Genomic DNA, 20271 nt, shown 5'->3' with positions numbered 1-20271 from the left:
ATGATTATATAAAGAAAAGCGAAACCACCAAAATAAGGAAAGGAATCAGAAAGAAACGATTAGAAAACTAGTAACACCTCTGAAAACAAAAACATAAATAAATATTCTGTCTTAACCAATGTACAGATCACATTTTTTCATATGTTTTGAAAGGATTAAGGTATTTGGTTAGGTTAAGTTAGGTTAGGTGTAATATATGTCCCAAATACCACTTTCCATGTAGATATTTGGGACATATGGAAAGTTCTTATGGGAAAAAACATCTCCGGGAAGACCTTCCACGTATAGAAACTGTTCGTATATGATTTGGGATATTATGTGGATACAAAACACATACATTAATTTTCACAGGTACCTATATTTTTTCAAATATTTCAAATAAATAATATACATATATAAGTACTTATCGTCTATATTATATTTAGGACATCTACATATATTACAAACTTTTTATATAACAAGTTGTTTAAACCGAATGCCATTCGTGAATTATTTAAAAAAACAAAATGTCCTATTGAATTCCGCATACAAGAAACAAAACACACTATTTACTAATTTTTGTAATATTTACGTTTAAAAAAAATAAAATTACGTACTTGGTACTTAAAATTGAGATAGAAAATGTTTTAAAAGAAACGTCATCGAACTGTGAAGTTTTCTAATAATCGATCTCTAGTTGTAGGTTGTAACCGCTTATAACAGTTATATACGAGGTCTGGTTATTAATTAATGAGACTGGTTACTCCACATACCTTTCTATATAGTACAGTGAACCAAGCAAATCACCTCGCAATTTTAAACACCTTTATGGATTATTTTGAAATTTTTACAGAAGCTCAAATGATGCAAATAACAAAGCTGATTTGGTGCCAATGTATGCTTCTACCCCAGGGGTAAATGCCACCCTTACTAGGGAGTGGGAATTTAAAATTTCAATTCTCGATAGAGAATTGAATTTTATGAAGAAAATATAGAGTGCAGTTTTCTATTTAACTCAATAATTTCGGAGTTATTCGCGATTGAAAATTAAAAAAAAACACGTGTTTCAATATTTTTAAGAAAAACACGAAAATTACGCATTTCTGGACAAAATTACTCATATCAAAATTGAAGTTTATAGAAAAAACAAAGAAATTAGTTTAGATTAAATTTTTTAAATAATATTAGGCAACTTATGAGTCACGAAAGCTAATTTCTTTCTATTTCGTAAATTTATGCAGATATTTGAGCTCAAATAACGGAAAAACGATCAATTTTTCATAAAAAATTGTAATAAACATTTTTAAAGTACTTTTCCAGAACTTTAAAATGTGTTTTTATAAAACCGTCTAACATGTAAATTAAGCGAGTTATGACGAAAATAAGTTAAGTAACTCGAATTTGAAAAAAAAATGTCGGTAAATTTGACACCATGTGCGGAAAAATTAAAATTAATCGTAGCCCATGTAAAATTATCTCTGTTTAAACCTTAACAACAAGTTCCAAAAGTTTGAATAGTTTACAACACGTATATTTTGAAACAAGTTGTTTAATGTGAAATTTTTTTCGATTTTTTAAAAAAACACGTTATTTTTTCAAAATATCTTAAAAACTATTGGATCAACGGAAATATTTGTTTGTAACTAAAATTTATCTTTTATTTTACTGAAGATTTTGCTTTTTTTTAAACTTACGTAGCTTGAAAATTAAACGAGATATAAGCGTTTAAAGTATTGATTTCAATGTTAAGTCTTTTTTACCCGTTAACATCAAAATTCTCTGAAGAAAAGGGCCTAGAAGGGTTGTATCTATCATGGTTTTGTAGCTTATGAAATTCCCTACAAAATGGTGTATGGACGAATGCAAAAATCTTATAGGGAAGCCGAGTTATTATTAAAAAAACCGAATACATTTTACTAGAGATAATGCTGGAAAATCACGAAACGTACAAGTTTTGATCTATTTATTTGGTGGTTGCATTATTAAAAATAGTGAGGGTGAGCTGTAAAATATTAAAATATTAAAGTCATGATACAAAACAATCAACATTTATTATATTTGAGCATAACTATAACCAATTACCGCTTTTATTCGTTAGTTTTCAATTTATTGGAGTAAGGGGTGATTTTCACCCCTTAAAAATAAAAATCATACTTTGCGACCAAGTCAGGTTTGAAGAGGAGGGTTATGTGAACTTAATTTCCAATTTTCAAGAAGATCGATGAACGTCTCGGTCGATTTTAAGCTTTAATGACTGTATCCATTGATCGAAGCAAATGCTGGAAGTCTTCTTTGGTTAGAGTCTTCATGAATTCTGTTTTACCGCTTTCGTCGACTCAAATCGGGTCCCTTGCAAAGCAGATCTTGTTCTAACCTCTCTAACTTTTCGAGAAAATCTGACCAGACCCGTTGACGCAAGATCTTTTGGTCAGTATTCAAATTTTTTGGCACAGTCTTGTCATGTGTAATTCTTCGCGAAAAAAATTTTCTAACCGTTTCTTTATCGACGTTTACAGTCTGCGCAATCATCCGGATACTCATTCGACTATCTGCACGCATCATTTTATTGATTTTGGTCACCGTTTCCGGAGTTGAAACAATCATACAGCGACCTGGGTGCTGATCATCTTCAGTGCTCTACCGGCTACCGGCAGTCACTAAAGCGCTTACACCACTCAAAAATACGCCCAGGACATAGAGAATTGCCCCCATAGGCCTCTTGCAACAATTTATAGCAATTTATATCGGTCTAAAGCGCCCTCTATACGCACAGTCTCGTTATTTAATAGCCAGACCTCGTATCTAAACCCACCGTTTGTTTTCTATTTTGCATTGATGAAAAAAGGAAATATTTAGATGAAAAATAATAATAAAATAACGTTTGTAAAAGTCTGTTCTGTAAATAATTTATTATTTTCTACCCCTGTGTATCACAAAAAAACAAAGTAACAGAGAATTTCGAGACATCAAGCTAAAATTTAAAAAAAATTTGTAAAATCAGTCAAATAGTTTTCAAGAGAAAAATTCGATTGGACTTTGTAAGTACGTTCTTCAAATTTTACCGTTTTAGTAGTTTTGATATAAAAAAATTGTTTATTATCAAAATTTTACCTGTAAACGTGTTAAATAATCATTTCATGTTTGAAATAACAAAAATAGATGAGTACGTTGTTTTTGAATGACATTCGGTAAATATAATTTACCTATAAATACTAGAGCAACCTTTAAATGCATTGAAATATTTAATGGAGCGTTGCCAAAGAAAAAAAAATTATAAAATGACATCTTTACAAAATTATGTACATTACATAACTTGTAGAAACTACGTATTACTATAATACATTGTAGTTTTTCCCATTTTTTTTTTATCACAAAAATTAAATCAGTGCACAATTTTCGACAAAAACTATTTGCATAACAGGACCGGCGTTAAAGTACGAAAACTATTTTACTTACATTTATACAGGGTCTTTTTAAAAAAAAAGGTAGAATAGATAGAAAACTGAAAAATATTTGGAATTTGCTCAGTAAAAAATTCGTAGCTCCATCCGTATTCAAAATATGTATAAGTTGGTACGAACCGTATAACTAGCGCCCTCTATTAGAGTCAGACATAAAAATAAATTCATTGGATATATCTTGAATACGAATGTGCTTTCGAAAATTTTCTACCTCACCCAAACCCCGAATATTTTTCAATTTTCTATCTATCCTAGAAACAGGATCACATTTTTTTCAAACACCCTGTATGAGGCGTTGAATGAATTACTCCTGACGAATGATAAAATTAATTCGAGTCATTTTTAAATGATATTCATAAAAATGAAGGTAATAATTAGACATGCCAAAACCTAGAAATCAAATTTCGATTATTCCATTTGGTAAAAATTTAATTTTTTGGACGGTAAGTCTTAGTTGGAATTTCTAGAACCGATGGTGATATTCATGCTGAACACACTGTGTACACCAACACTCACAATTACATTCTATGACACGCGTTTCGATAACCAAGTTATCGTCTTCAGATTAAACTAAATTCATCTTCAGTCTCTGAAGATGATAACTTGGTTATTTAAACTCCCGTCAGACAATATAATTGTGAGTGTTGGTGTAGTGGTAGTTTAAACAGTGTTTTCAGTAAGAAATATTCCAAAGCAGCTCCAACGTCTTGTATCTTATCACATAACTATTGATGTATATTTGGTCCTATCATCATTTTTGATCTAAAACACGTGCTGGTGGCTTCTAAATAGCTTCAGAATCGAGTACCTTGTATACAGACTGTTTCATAAGTTTCGTTGGTGTATTATTCACCAGATTTTAGTCCTTGGAACTCAATCCTTCAAACGTCACAGCACCATAAAGTATCGATCAGTCAAAACTACTGTTCCATCCATAGAAAAACAGAAGTTTGGATATTTCTCTGGTCTTTGATAAGGTCTAGTATTACAGCAAATTAAATTTTATCCACCCAACATTTCCTTTTATACAATCGTATCCATCTAATAGGTTTTACTATCTGGCGAGTCTCAAGGTATCATTCTGGATAAAAACAATTGATCACCACCTGGTGCAAGTTAAATTTCTCTAGTTATTTGATCACCTAATTAATTGAGTAAACATCTGTGGGTCGAAAAACTTCCATTAGGATTGATTAGGATTAAAATCTGGGACCTCATAATGCCTTTCCAAGATGTTAAAGTGGTTCAAATAAGCGCTGTAGATGGCGCGGCTGTATATTCTGAAGGTCGCAGCTAGAGAGGCCATCAAACAACCACGGCGAGTTGTGCACGTGAATTCTTCGAGAATTTACAAAAATGTAAGAGGAATTGACTAGAAAGATTGTAAATATATTTGATAATGAATAATTGTGTATTTATTTGATCCGTCCTCGTACTAAAATTGATATATACCAATTAGTTAATAGTCCAGTCATTTTCGGTAGATTTCCGGACTTATTCTGTACAAACATGTTACGAAAATTTCCTACTAAGATAATGATGATCAAAATGTTTCAAAATTATTCAAAATATGATGTTAAATTTAGAATTATTACTAATAATTGTACAGAATAACTCACTTAGATAAAAAATATGGAAAACCCACCTATATACTGTAAGCAACTTTAGGTAATCTGAGGTAAAACGTCAAAAAATTATTTTTGTCAAAGCAATGCCCCTTTTTCTGGAAGAGAAAGTCTACTAAAGATGTTGTTATCTGGAAGCCTGGAAGGTCTGTTCCGAAGCTGCGGATTCGAAAAGTTCATGGACTGTAATCACGTTAGACCCCCAATGTACCACCAGAGAATTAATCCGGTTCGAAAAACGAGTCCAAGAATTAAAGAAAGGACTACGACCCGGACTATTGAACAAACCAAAGATAGGGCTAGAAGTTTTTTCCAATACTACTGTACAAATCCCATACTATCTGCTGGTATGATATACGTCGACCTGGAGAGGATCAGAATCGACCAGAAAGACGTCAAAAATAAAGCTATTGTCAACGCTATGAATCTCTTCCCTTGGGCACAGCAGCCAAAGAGAAAATTCCTAAAGGAAGAAACTTCGTTAGGTCCAACTTCGTCTAAACATGAACCAGATCCCCACAAAATGCTTAAGCAACTTCAAAGTTCTCAAATGCTTAAGCAACTTCAAAGTTCTCAAATACGTTGGCAACTTCAAAGTTCTCAAATACGTTGGCAACACTCTGGTCTACGTGGACTACATAAGGCCAGCACCTACAAGAACACCACAAGACGAAGATGGACAAATAACTTGTTTCTCAGCAAAAAAAACGCTTATGAATCAGTCTGATTCACTTCGTCGATATAGAACTTTCTCCGATTGTGCTCTAAGGTTAGCCTGGAGGTTTTTTTACATCACGAGGATGATTCTTGTCTGTTATTACAGCCACTTTTCAGAAATTTGATAATTCTTCAGATACCCTACAACGACAACACCGATATTAATGAAGATTAATGAAGAAATCATTAAAAAATTAGAGAGAAATGTCATTGAAGACGATATTCATGAAGATATTAATGAATATATGGAGAGAAATCATTAAACAATTAGAGACAAATGTCATTTAAGAAGATATTAATGAAGATATGATGAGAAATCTTGGAAAAATTAGAAAGAAATGTCGTTGAAGACGATATTAATGAAGATATGGCAAGAAATCTTGGAAAAATTGGAGAGAAATGTTGTTGAAGACGATATTAATAAAGATATTAATGAATATATGGCGAGAAATCATTAAAAAATTAGAGGCAAATGTCATTTAAGAAGATATTAATGAAGATATGATGAGAAATCTTGGAAAAATTAGAAAGAAATGTCGTTGAAGACGATATTAATGAAGATATGGCAAGAAATCTTGGAAAAATTGAAGAGAAATGTTGTTGAAGACGATATTAATAAAGATATTAATGAATATATGGCGAGAAATCATTAAAAAATTAGAGGCAAATGTCATTTAAGAAGATATTAATGAAGATATGATGAGAAATCTTGGAAAAATTAGAAAGAAATGTCGTTGAAGACGATATTAATGAAGATATGGCGAGAAATCTTGGAAAAATTGGAGAAAAAATCACTGGATGATCGTCGACTGAAGGTGCGTGAGCTAGCAGACATGTTAACTAAAAATTTGGACATCAGAAAGCTGTGCACAAGATGAGTGTCGCGTTTGGTCACAATGGAACAAAAACAGCGTCGTGAAGATGTTTCCATCGAGTGAATAAAACGTGGATTCATCAATTAACACCATAAACCAAAGAACTATCAAAACAATGTACTGAAAAGGGAGAAAGAAGACAAAGATCGTTCCATATGCAGGGAAGTTGATGGCGTCGGTTTTTTGAGATGCGCTTGGGATAATTTCCATTGATTATCTTATAAAAAGGAAAAACTATCAACTGCGAGTATTATACGAACTTTTCAGAAAAGAAATCAAGCAAAAACGGTCGCGTTTAGCTAAGAGGATGTTGCTTCATCAAGACAATCCACCAGCTCACACATCCTATATTGCAATGCCCCAAAATTGATGAATTGTTGCCCTATTCACCGTATTTAGGACCTTCGGATTATTTTCTGTTCCCAGACAAAGATTCTCCAACAAGATTTTGGCAGTTAATGGCTATTTTGAGGAGCTTAACGATTCTTATTATAAAAAGTGTAATGAATTTATCTTTGTTGGGTTTCGTACTTCTGGAACCATCCTCGTATACCAATTAAATTATTTCTAACAGCGCGCTCTCTGCCCTCTATCTCAAAAACGATTGAACGCTTGAGAAATTTTTGAAAAAAAATTTGTAGAAAAATTGTATTTTAGTACCATTTCGATAATAAATAAAACTCAAAGGAAATAAGATATTTCGAAAAACGATTTTTGTGACATTTTACTTAAAATTTACTCAAATCGAATCATATATGAATGTTAAGAACAGTTTATAATTGAGTTTTCAGATGTGAACTTTTCAAAATGACCGGACTTTAGGTCCTGGTTCTTTGTCTATCGAGAAGAATCAACCATTAGGTGATTTAAACATCGTTTTAAACAGAAGAAACCTCAATATCTAGTTTTTCTACTCGATTTTCAACAATACAACTAATTTTTTCTTTTTGATAATTCGTTTTTTTTTTCTAAATATATAGATAAAATTTCTAAAAATTCATTTCACTACTGAATAATTTACATAAGAAAATTTACAATCTGATAAATATTTAACGGGAAATAATATCAACTTGCCAGAAGTTATTTTTAAATTTTCAAAATATTGGCAGTTAGTAATAAAAAAACGACGGCTATTTAATAAGATTTATCACTACTGGAAAATCGTAATATATACAAATACAACGCGTCCAACTGTTTAAACAAAATTTCACCAAAAAGAAAAAAGAAATATTCCACACTGTAATTTTTATATATAAAAAAAAAATAATATTCCAATGACTTATTTCAGATAAAAAAAAACAAACAACGAAATTTAGTTAATACCATATTTGAGATACGGTAAATTACAAGTGTTTTACGAGGGTAATCCGATAAGTACTTAGCCATCCTACTTTGAGGTCAGAGTTGAGGTTTAGTTGCAAAATCTAAGTCCAAAGGCAGTTACCAAAAATCCAAATCTGCCAATAGTTTCGACACGTGATTCTCTGCGAGTTGTTTACCTTTTATGCTTTATTTTCCACAGGGTATTTGGATTGGAAAGATTTGAAAAAGGAGGAGACTATTTTTAAGCCACAAGATTATGAAGAAGTTCACGGAACCGTTCATCATGTTAATTTGAAAAAGTGCAAAAAAAACTGAGCTTCTGGCACTACAAGGTCAACCTATCAAAAAGGATTATGCTAAAAAAACAAGAAGAAAAAAATTCTGATCCAGGGTGAAGTCTTTTATAGAACTGAAATTTGTGAAGCAAAATCTGCCACAAAAGTTAAATATGTTTCACGTAAACCCAAAAGCCGTCAACAAGGAGGTTATATAACAAGGAGGATAAACCACGAGGCGATAAAATTTTATCGGGAATTGGAAAACCAAAAAACCGAAGATATCAACAATGAAGAAGATGATAACATTATTGTTGATGAGGAAATTGATACAGATATTGTCTGATGTAGTGTAATTGTTTATTTTTTACAAAATAATGATTTTATTTTAGTAATAAGCCAAGATTTTATAACACAACCCCTTTGATTTAAATCCGACAAGTCCAAATATGGATTTTAAATGTTTCTAAATATTTATGAAACTAATTTTCGGGATCTCGATCATACATCGCCTCTGTTATCATTGACTTTTTGGTAAGAAAAATTATTTCTCATTATTGATCTGTTTGTAACAGTTTTTTTCCACTTTTCCGAGAAAATTTCTTGAGATGTACTCTGATTCTATGTTGGGAAAACATTCGTTGATTCAAATTCTACTACTTTTGAATGGAAAATCTCGCAGCGATTTCGACTCTTAACTTTGAGTTTTGCTAACATTTTTTTCTTTCTACGATTGTTCTTGGAGATGTTCTTGCACACTGCGTGATAAACCTTCTGGACGTTGCTAATATAATAACTGGGACTATGCCACATCAATTGCGAGATCCGAAGGACTAAATCAACCACCACGATGTCAGATCTGTTATTCGTCAACTGTCTATCGGTGCTTAAGGACCTATCGTAGTGGAATCTAGTTTACCACTTGGTTACAACCAGATGTTATATATTGAATGGTTTCCGATGTTTGTTGGCACTTTCTGCATCTGTCAAATTTTCTTGTAGTGTTAATAACTTGATCCTGGATGGCCAGCACGAACCTTCGGTCTCTGGACAGAGATTGCCTCTAGTTTGGAGCTTCTTTGTCAACATGCAGCTGGTTGAGGTCATGGCGATGTCATATTCTGGTGATGCGAGGTTGAGGGTTGAATAATCCTTATCCGCCTTTGATATAATCCGGTGTAGAGTTGAGGTTTCTAATTTCCTATGGAGAATTACACGTAGTTTCATTACCTATCGAAAGTGCAAGTTAAAAAGGTCGATCAAGCTTCTTTTCGAGATAATCTTGTTCTAATAGAGGATAACTTCGGGTGGTGGTTGTTATTCTTCGACATCATTGTTCGTGTCAACCTCTGTTAACGTCCATTTCAGGATTCCAAAAGAGTACGTTACAACAGGCGTGGTATACGTGTTGATTTAACGTCCACTTCAGTGTTAATTGCCTGGACTTCATAAGTGAGTTATTTTTATTACTATTACAGTGTGAAGAAGATTTTAATGAATTTAAATATTAGATATTGAAGTTTCCATGTGTTTTTTTTTTTAAAAACGACCCTACATAAGTCGTCAACTCTTAACTTTATTCGCGGTAGATATCCTGAACAAGTTCTATCACCAGAATCATGCCCAGTTTGAAATTATGCGTTCGCGGTGGTAATAAATCATGTTTTCTAATTCCGAACGAGTTCTGAATACGTTCAAGGTATCCACGGCGCATGTACATTCATCCTTTTGGTGATATTTACCACGAAATAACCTCTAAAAAGTATTTATATTTAAAAAACGTGGTATTTGACTTTATAATCAAAACTTATGGAGAATAAACCTACCGATAGTTAATTATGAAAGCATGCGTATTAGACACGTTGAGAAAATATTCAAAATACATACGGAATGTGTCAAAATTATCTACCGCGAACGAAGTTATATTGCGAATTAGTTTAATTGCACACAAAAATAGTGAAATAAGTTTCGTACTTATTTCAACAATAAATCAGTCTCAAATATTTACATATTTACATCGATGGATACCGTGTTTTTTCAGTATTTCTGTACCACACAATCCGCCGTTGGGTAATAACCGGTGGTGCGGTAATTCGGTGGACTCGGTGTAACGCCCGGATGGCGAAAACCGGCTAATTGACACGAAGGTGCGCCGCCATTATCGAAAATGATGTCACGATAACTCGTCGCCGATTCCGGTGAAGTTTCCGGACTGTACCAAGGGCTGTAACGAGGGGTAGCTTCGTCGGCTATACCATATTGGTGTTGAGAGGTAGCGCTCGGACAATAAGAATACACCCCTGAAACAATATAAAAGATATTCGTTGAAATTTTCCATTTTTCAATTTATATCCAAGAAAAAAAATTGTTTGATTTATTATAAATAATATTCCTAAGGTATTTCTAAAATATGGGATTCGAAAACTTCAATCGTTTCTTAAGGTATAGAAAAACGTTGATTTTTGATCTGCGGGAATCAGATGAAATCAATGGGTGTCAAATGAGGACTGTATGGTGGATGAAACTTTCAAATCGAAGTTTTTACTGTTTTTAATTCAACTAATGTCGACTTTTACGATTGATTTTCCTTTCTGGTAAACCAATCAAAATTGAGCTTTTTTTGAGCGACATACAAATTTTTGCGACAGCCAAATATTGGGTGTATACGAGTAGAATTAATATCCAAATACGCCTCTATCTAAAGATAGTAGCATCGATGTTTTCGGGTATTGTTTGGACGATTTTTCCAAAATTCATCTTGTAGCGGAACGATTTCGAAAAACCAGGAAATCATCGCACGTTTCGGGTCTGTTTATGAAAGCAACGTCAAATTTGACATATTCAGTGTTGCCATATCATAAAACAAAAATAATTTAATATACAGTACGTTGAAAAAAATGTTTACCAAGCTATTTACAACTTGGCGAAGAAAATTGTTTTTATAAGTTTTCTAATGAGTTTTGATTTTAAATTTTTTACTTTTAATGTCGGATCAAGTATTCCTGGTATCTTTAACCAATATTTTCTACCAATCTGTTTTCTTTAATTGTATATTAACCCATTAAGTACCAAATTTTTTTTGTATACAGATAATTACCGAAATTTTTACGATTTATTTGGTATTCTAACTTTACAACTCCAAAAATATGTTAGTTATTTCAAATTTTCTTTGCTTTCCTTCAAAATTTCTTGTCAAATAATGATTTTCGCTGCTGCTGGTCTGTAACTGCTAGTATTTGAGTAAAATTTTCCCACGTATTTTGGTTTTATACTTTTGGACGTCCCAGTCCAACAAATCAACTCCACCCATAAACTTGTTATATTCCAAATAGTTTTCTCTTTTGACCATCTATTGACAAGCTTTTGACAGAGTTGATATGCTTTGATGGTTAGAAAGCAACAATTATTGTCTTTCCATATCACTCCTGGGACTTTACTTTTGGTGCCAAACCTACAGTCGTATGCCCCTCGATATTGTTTATTCATACCTTTCTCAGATTTGTTATTGGTATAGATTTGATGGGACTCGGAGATGATAACAACGTTTGCAAGCCTGGACTAGACCTGGTTGCCCAAAACTGGTCTGCATCCCTTTAATATATTGTTAATAAAATTATAGTAGTTATTCAAAGTTTTTCCAAGCTTGGGTGACTATAAAATGGCCGAGGTCAGGTTACCCAGACTTCAACCAGTCTTGGACCATTAGGGGTTTCCCAAGCTAAGCCCCGTGGTTCAAGTCTGGAGGCTCCTCCATGGGTGTTCATTTCTAGAAGTTTTTGTACCAACGAAAAACTTGTAAAGAAGTTGTCAAAGTAAAAGCTATATAATTTAGGAAACTGTGGTAAACTGTGATATCCAGACAACCAAAAAAAAAAACCCACCCAACCGTGGACAAAAAAAATTGTTTTGTTTTTATTTTCATCAGCAAACTTTGAACTTTTACTGACTATATGGTCCAAAATTACGTCGTGAAAAGATAATTAAAAAATTCCATGGAGACTTTTTTCCTCTAGTTGGCTGGTGACCCGAAGGATTCGCACCATCATCGACAGTATCTTCTGCATGGATACTGCGAACTTCCAGTGTCCCAGTTAACTTCTGTGGGGGATTCATCTTTAATTATATCACCATCTGTGATTTCATCTACACCTTCTTCTACATCATTATCCCAAAAGTTAGGATCATGGTTTATGATTTCAACATGTTATGTATCACGATTGCCAAATAGGGATCAACAAATTTTCACCCTATCCTGTTAAAATATGTTCGATTAGAATTACGCTTGGTGCTGGAAAATCTACCAAATTTCAAATAGAAAATTTGAAAGAAAAACTTCGAAGGAAATACGTCCGTAAAAAAATTCGAGATGAACACTATGGAAAAATGAAAAAAAATTTTTTTTTAATTTTCGTTTTCTAACATTCGATTTTTTGGAGAAATTAATTTTTTATCGACCCCACACTCCATTTGATGAATTCAATAAAACCTCGGAATTTATTCTAAATCGTCCTCTACCGATCTATACTTTAAATTAAAGGAAATTTTAGTAAATTTGTGATTCAATCATACCAAAAAACTCATAAACCAACGAATTTAACTTAACTACAACAAATGGGAATTTAGTTGGGGGCTGGGATCATCCCGGATTTTCAGGAATATCTTTAATACATAAATAAGTATGAATTTTTTTGAATTTGTAACTGATTTTGTTCATTGAGCTCTTTTGGATACGCAATTAATGGGGATTTTTATTATTTTTGTTTAATTTTTATTATTAATAGACGAGTAGAATGTACCTGAATGTAAGGGCGTTTGGTTTAAACAAGCTACCAGACGTAAACTGAGCCCTTTTTGAACCCCATTCAATTTTTTTCTGGAAAACGAAATTTCAAATCAAAAATAATAAACCCTCAAACTTCACGCCACGTATACTTGTATTCTGGATAATATGGTGAATTAAATTAATCTCACCAAGCCGCGCCAATGTTTAACGCTGAATATTTCGAAGAAATCGTATACACACAACTTCGGCCAATAGAAATGCATTTAAGTTTAAGATTCGATGTTATGATTGGTAAACAGTGGAGATGATGAGTCCACGTGGACTGACTGTTTGTTAGATGTTTACCTATTCATTTTTAACGTCAAATACGTGACTTCATTTAGACAACTGTATCATTATCGCATTCAACAATTTTACTTTTGTTAAATCTTGAGCATGCCACTTAAATGTTTTACATCACCGATAATTCTTTGCGAGCAGAAATAAGCTGAATTGGGGTTGTTTTTCTAGTAAACATAATAAAATTAACATATTTAGTTATTTATTTTATTTAAGTATGAACTAAGAGCTACTAGATGTTTTTTTTTTTCATTTTTTACTCCATGAATCTTTTCAGCGATTTAGCTGTCAATAATTTTTGTGACGCTACTTCGGCTATTCTAACTAATTCTGGAGGGGTCAAAGAAAACTCGGAATTAGACATTTTTCATTTTATATTATTGAAAATAATTTTTTTAAAAATCCAGGTGTAATAATCCCTATAAGTAAAAAATAGGTTACTAGTTTCAAAATTCTAATTTCACATCGTTAATTTTCTGATTTAAATAATATAATTTTTTCAATTTTGAATCATCGTTTTCTCCGGAACAGAAAAAAATACTAGAATTTACCTTAAGATTAAATCTAAAATTTTTTTCCTTATTTATTAAAATAATTATTTTTAATTTTTTATTACTTAGGCCTTTTATATGTTTATGTTTCTAGATTTTTTTAATTTTAGGTCCCTTATGTTTGAAAACATCTTCATAAAGGCTTAAACAAAAAATCGAAACGTCAATTTCAATCAATCTTTTAAAAATTTTGAAACAGAACAGACTTAAAATCAAGGACGTTTAGAAGCATAAATAATTGTCTTTACTAGGCCCGGGGTAATATTTTTTCAGAATATTTTGTGAAAATACGGCACAAAATTTTATACAAGGTTATTCAGAAATTTTTGACCAAATTCCAAAACTAGATTCAAAATTATCATCAACAACTAGTCGAAATCGCTTCAGTTTTTTGGAAAAATGACATGAAAATTTGTTTATAACCTCAAAGTTTATTGTGAATATTTAGAAAAACGTGATTAATTATTTCGTAATTTATAAATCTTCCCAAATATTCCCAAATTTAAAAGAAATAATCAAAAATTTTCGTTTTTAAAAACCATTTCTTTTCAATTTTGTTTTTGTTTTATCAAACGATGCCTTTTAATTACGAATTTTTGTCAAAATACTCTGTGAAAATACAGCAAAAACTTTAATACAGGGTGATTCACAAATAAAATATTAAATTCCAAAACTAGATTCAAAATTATCATCAACAACTAGTCGAAATCGCTTCAGTTTTTTGGAAAAATGACATGAAAATTTGTTTATAACCTCAAAGTTTATCGTGAATATTTAGAAAAACGTGATTAATTATTTCGTAATTTATAAATCTTCCCAAATATTCCCAAATTTAAAAGAAATAATCAAAAATTTTCGTTTTTAAAAACCATTTCTTTTCAACTTTGTTTTTGTTTTATCAAACGATGCCTTTTAATTACGAATTTTTGTCTGAATGTTCTGTGAAAATTTAGCAAAAACTTTAATACAGGGTGATTCACAAATAAAACATTAAATTCCAAAACAAGATTCAAAATTATCATCAACAACTAGTCGAAATCGCTTCAGTTTTTTGGAAAAATGACATGAAAATTTGTATATAACCTCAAAGTTTATCGTGAATATTTAGAAAAACGTGATTAATTATTTCGTAATTTATAAATCTTCCCAAATATTCCCAAATTTAAAAGAAATAATCAAAAATTTTCGTTTTTAAAAACCATTTCTTTTCAATTTTGTTTTTGTTTTATCAAACGATGCCTTTTAATTACTAATTTTTGTCAAAATACTCTGTGAAAATACAGCAAAAACTTTAATACAGGGTGATTCACAAATAAAACATTAAATTCCAAAACAAGATTCAAAATTATCATCAACAACTAGTCGAAAAAGCTTCAGTTTTTTGGAAAAATGACATGAAAATTTGTTTATAACCTCAAAGTTTATCGTGAACATTTAGAAACATGATTAATTATTTCGTAATTTATGAATATTCCCAAATATTCCCAAATTTAAAAGAAATAATCAAAAATTTTCGTTTTTAAAAACCATTTCTTTTCAACTTTGTTTTTGTTTTATCAAACGATGCCTTTTAATTACGAATTTTTGTCAAAATACTCTGTGAAAATACAGCAAAAACTTTAATACAGGGTGATTCACAAATAAAACATTAAATTCCAAAACAAGATTCAAAATTATCATCAACAACTAGTCGAAATCGGTTCAGTTTTTTGGAAAAATGACATGAAAATTTGTTTATAACCTCAAAGTTTATTGTGAATATTTAGAAAAACGTGATTAATTATTTCGTAATTTATAAATCTTCCCAAATATTCCCAAATTTAAAAGAAATAATCAAAAATTTTCGTTTTTAAAAACCATTTCTTTTCAATTTTGTTTTTGTTTTATCAAACGATGCCTTTTAATTACGAATTTTTGTCAAAATACTCTGTGAAAATACAGCAAAAACTTTAATACAGGGTGATTCACAAATAAAACATTAAATTCCAAAACAAGATTCAAAATTATCATCAACAACTAGTCGAAATCGGTTCAGTTTTTTGGAAAAATGACATGAAAATTTGTTTATAACCTCAAAGTTTATTGTGAATATTTAGAAAAACGTGATTAATTATTTCGTAATTTATAAATCTTCCCAAATATTCCCAAATTTAAAAGAAATAATCAAAAATTTTCGTTTTTAAAAACCATTTCTTTTCAATTTTGTTTTTGTTTTATCAAACGATGCCTTTTAATTACGAATTTTTGTCAAAATACTCTGTGAAAATACAGCAAAAACTTTAATACAGGGTGATTCACAAATAAAACATTAAATTCCAAAACAAGATTCAAAATTATCATCAACAACTAGTCGAAATCGGTTCAGTTTTTTGGAAAAATGACATGAAAATTTGTTTATAACCTCAAAGTTTATTGTGAATATTTAGAAAAACGTGATTAATTATTTCGTAATTTATAAATCTTCCCAAATATTCCCAAATTTAAAAGAAATAATCAAAAATTTTCGTTTTTAAAAACCATTTCTTTTCAATTTTGTTTTTGTTTTATCAAACGATGCCTTTTAATTACGAATTTTTGTCAAAATACTCTGTGAAAATACAGCAAAAACTTTAATACAGGGTGATTCACAAATAAAACATTAAATTCCAAAACTAGATTCAAAATTATCATCAACAACTAGTCGAAATCGGTTCAGTTTTTTGGAAAAATGACATGAAAATTTGTTTATAACCTCAAAGTTTATCGTGAATATTTAGAAAAACGTGATTAATTATTTCGTAATTTATAAGTCTTCCCAAATATTCCCAAATTTAAAAGAAATAATCAAAAATTTTCGTTTTAAAAAACCATTTCTTTTCAACTTTGTTTTTGTTTTATCAAACGATGCCTTTTAATTACGAATTTTTTTCAAAATACTCTGTGAAAATACAGCAAAAACTTTAATACAGGGTGATTCACAAATAAAACATTAAATTCCAAAACAAGATTCAAAATTATCATCAACAACTAGTCGAAATCGGTTCAGTTTTTTGGAAAAATGACATGAAAATTTGTTTATAACCTCAAAGTTTATTGTGAATATTTAGAAAAACGTGATTAATTATTTCGTAATTTATAAATCTTCCCAAATATTCCCAAATTTAAAAGAAATAATCAAAAATTTTCGTTTTTAAAAACCATTTCTTTTCAATTTTGTTTTTGTTTTATCAAACGATGCCTTTTAATTACGAATTTTTGTCAAAATACTCTGTGAAAATACAGCAAAAACTTTAATACAGGGTGATTCACAAATAAAACATTAAATTCCAAAACAAGATTCAAAATTATCATCAACAACTAGTCGAAATCGGTTCAGTTTTTTGGAAAAATGACATGAAAATTTGTTTATAACCTCAAAGTTTATTGTGAATATTTAGAAAAACGTGATTAATTATTTCGTAATTTATAAATCTTCCCAAATATTCCCAAATTTAAAAGAAATAATCAAAAATTTTCGTTTTTAAAAACCATTTCTTTTCAATTTTGTTTTTGTTTTATCAAACGATGCCTTTTAATTACGAATTTTTGTCAAAATACTCTGTGAAAATACAGCAAAAACTTTAATACAGGGTGATTCACAAATAAAACATTAAATTCCAAAACTAGATTCAAAATTATCATCAACAACTAGTCGAAATCGGTTCAGTTTTTTGGAAAAATGACATGAAAATTTGTTTATAACCTCAAAGTTTATCGTGAATATTTAGAAAAACGTGATTAATTATTTCGTAATTTATAAGTCTTCCCAAATATTCCCAAATTTAAAAGAAATAATCAAAAATTTTCGTTTTAAAAAACCATTTCTTTTCAACTTTGTTTTTGTTTTATCAAACGATGCCTTTTAATTACGAATTTTTTTCAAAATACTCTGTGAAAATACAGCAAAAACTTTAATACAGGGTGATTCACAAATAAAACATTAAATTCCAAAACAAGATTCAAAATTATCATCAACAACTAGTCGAAATCGCTTCAGTTTTTTGGAAAAATGACATGAAAATTTGTTTATAACCTCAAAGTTTATCGTGAATATTTAGAAAAACGTGATTAATTATTTCGTAATTTATAAATCTTCCCAAATATTCCCAAATTTAAAAGAAATAATCAAAAATTTTCGTTTTTAAAAACCATTTCTTTTCAACTTTGTTTTTGTTTTATCAAACGATGCCTTTTAATTAAGAATTTTTGTCAAAATACTCTGTGAAAATACAGCAAAAACTTTAATACAGGGTGATTCACAAATAAAACATTAAATTCCAAAACAAAATTCAAAATTATCATCAACAACTAGTCGAAATCGGTTCAGTTTTTTGGAAAAATGATATGAAAATTTGTTTATAACCTCAAAGTTTACGATAAATATCGTATCTACAGTATCCACTACAAGATATCCATTTGAATTTTTATAAAGAAATAACAATCGTAAAAGAAATTAAAACTAAAATATCGCGTTCTAAAACAACTTTTATATCGATTTGAAACAAAGTCTCGAAAAGAAACTAAAGTACTTTATTAGACCTAGTAAGTACCAAACTGTAGGGTAAACAACCTCCTCTCCATCAAAACCAAACTAACACATTGTTTTACGAACTAAGTAGATAAACTCACCTCCCGAAGAATGTAACCTCGCCGGATTCGTATAACTAATCCCTTGATCTCTACTCGTCATCAAACTGTCAACACTAAAAGCCGCCGCGCCGTCCATACCCTGCAGACTAACCGCAACATCGTTCATAATATGATCTTGATGAACTATCACAGATTTAGGATCGCCGTATTTGCTATTCATACAATGCCCCAACTCCGTATTCGGTTCCCTTTTAGGTTTACATTCCAATTTACCCGATTTAATATCATCCAAAGGTTTGTTGTCTTCCCGTTTATCGACCGGAGAATCCGGTTGCATCTGTTGTCGTTTAATCTGTTCTTCTTTTTCGCGCAGAGCGTCTTTCTTCTTGAACCGTCGGCGTCGTCTCAAATACGAACCGTTATCGAACATATTGTAAGAATCCGGATCCAGAGTCCAATAACTACCTTTGCCCGGTTTCTTATCGTCCCTGGGCACTTTGACGAAACACTCGTTCAAACTCAAATTGTGCCTTATCGAATTCTGCCAGCCCTGTTTGTTTTCCCTGTAATAAGGGAACCGTTCCATTATAAATTGGTAAATGCCGTTCAAGGTTATCTTTTTATCTTGGGCGTTCTGTATGGCCATGGCGATGAGGGCGATGTAGCTGTAAGGGGGTTTCACCATATCCTTGGCGGTGCTGAGGGGATGTTGTTGATGGTGCCACGGAGACGGATAACCGTACCGAGAATATTGTTCGTACGCGTACGGATTGGAGGCGGCGATTGCCGCTGATGCGGTACCGTAACCGCTGCCGTATCGATTGTAAGCCGTCTGGTGTTCGGTGAATATGGTATGCATCGTGATTGTATAAACACGAAAGGGAAAATAAACAAAACTCGAGTTTAGTTTGTCGGCGAGAAGTTTTCTAAAAGGAAAACACTCGTTTTGTTATTTTAACGTTTTCCGTTTTCATGCCCAATCAATCTTCCCGAGCTCACTTAATATTTTGATACACAACATAGGGTGGTTTACACAGAGATTAAGTAAAAACAGGGTATGTTGCTTCTTGCCGAGACGCAATGTTACTAGTGAAAACAGACCTCTCGCTCGGGCAGGGGTATCCAGCCGGTAATAACGCCGGTCGTATGCGCGATTTCAATACCGCCTTCAAAACACCCCACCAATCGTCATCTGATTCCGATAAAACTCCGCCTATTTTCGCTGCGGCACCATCACGACAGTGCTTTGTTAGATACGAACGTCGACGCCTCTCAGACGCCTACCGTTATTTTTTTTTCTTTGTAAATTACGCCAAAAGAAATTTATATTATATCGATATTTTACTAACCCCCTCGTGGTTAAAATTATTCTAAGGAACGTCCGTTTTATTTTTAATGTTTTTTACTGTCGTCGATATCCCTCTTGATCATTTTAATATTGTTTAAAATGTCGTGAGGTTCAGTTCGACGCGTTAGTTTATACTTACATAAAATGTGTTTTGAATATCGATGGTCCAATTTTAATATTATGACGAATCGATTTTAAAGGATAATACGAATATTCTTAATCAAGGTGAGATCTTTAAGTACTTTTTTATTTATATTAAATTCTTTTTTATACGTAGTATGATATTTGCAATATGCGATATTCACAGTTAAAGTTCAATTAACAATTAAAAAAAACAGAAAATTATCAATAATCCGGTTAATTTAGACATTCGAAGTTGCATAAATT

The 20271-nt window shown here is 31.3% G+C and overlaps 1 protein-coding gene across 1 annotated transcript; it reads right to left on the bottom strand.

Moving 5' to 3' along the window:
- Nucleotides 1-8968: 8968 nt before the first annotated feature.
- LOC130899221 (fork head domain-containing protein crocodile-like) lies at nt 8969-19608 on the bottom strand. The gene is made up of 2 exons (XM_057808982.1): nt 18576-19608; nt 8969-10555 (listed from the first exon to the last, which is right to left on the bottom strand). The coding sequence occupies exons 1-2, from the start codon at nt 19393-19395 to the stop codon at nt 10293-10295; spliced, it is 1083 nt and encodes a 360-aa protein (XP_057664965.1). The 5' UTR covers nt 19396-19608; the 3' UTR covers nt 8969-10292.
- Between the last annotated feature and the right edge of the window lie 663 nt (nt 19609-20271).

Source organism: Diorhabda carinulata, chromosome 11 (assembly GCF_026250575.1).
Source record: "Diorhabda carinulata isolate Delta chromosome 11, icDioCari1.1, whole genome shotgun sequence".
Classification (NCBI taxonomy): domain Eukaryota; kingdom Metazoa; phylum Arthropoda; class Insecta; order Coleoptera; family Chrysomelidae; genus Diorhabda; species Diorhabda carinulata.
This window is presented reverse-complemented; position numbering and strand designations above follow the sequence as displayed.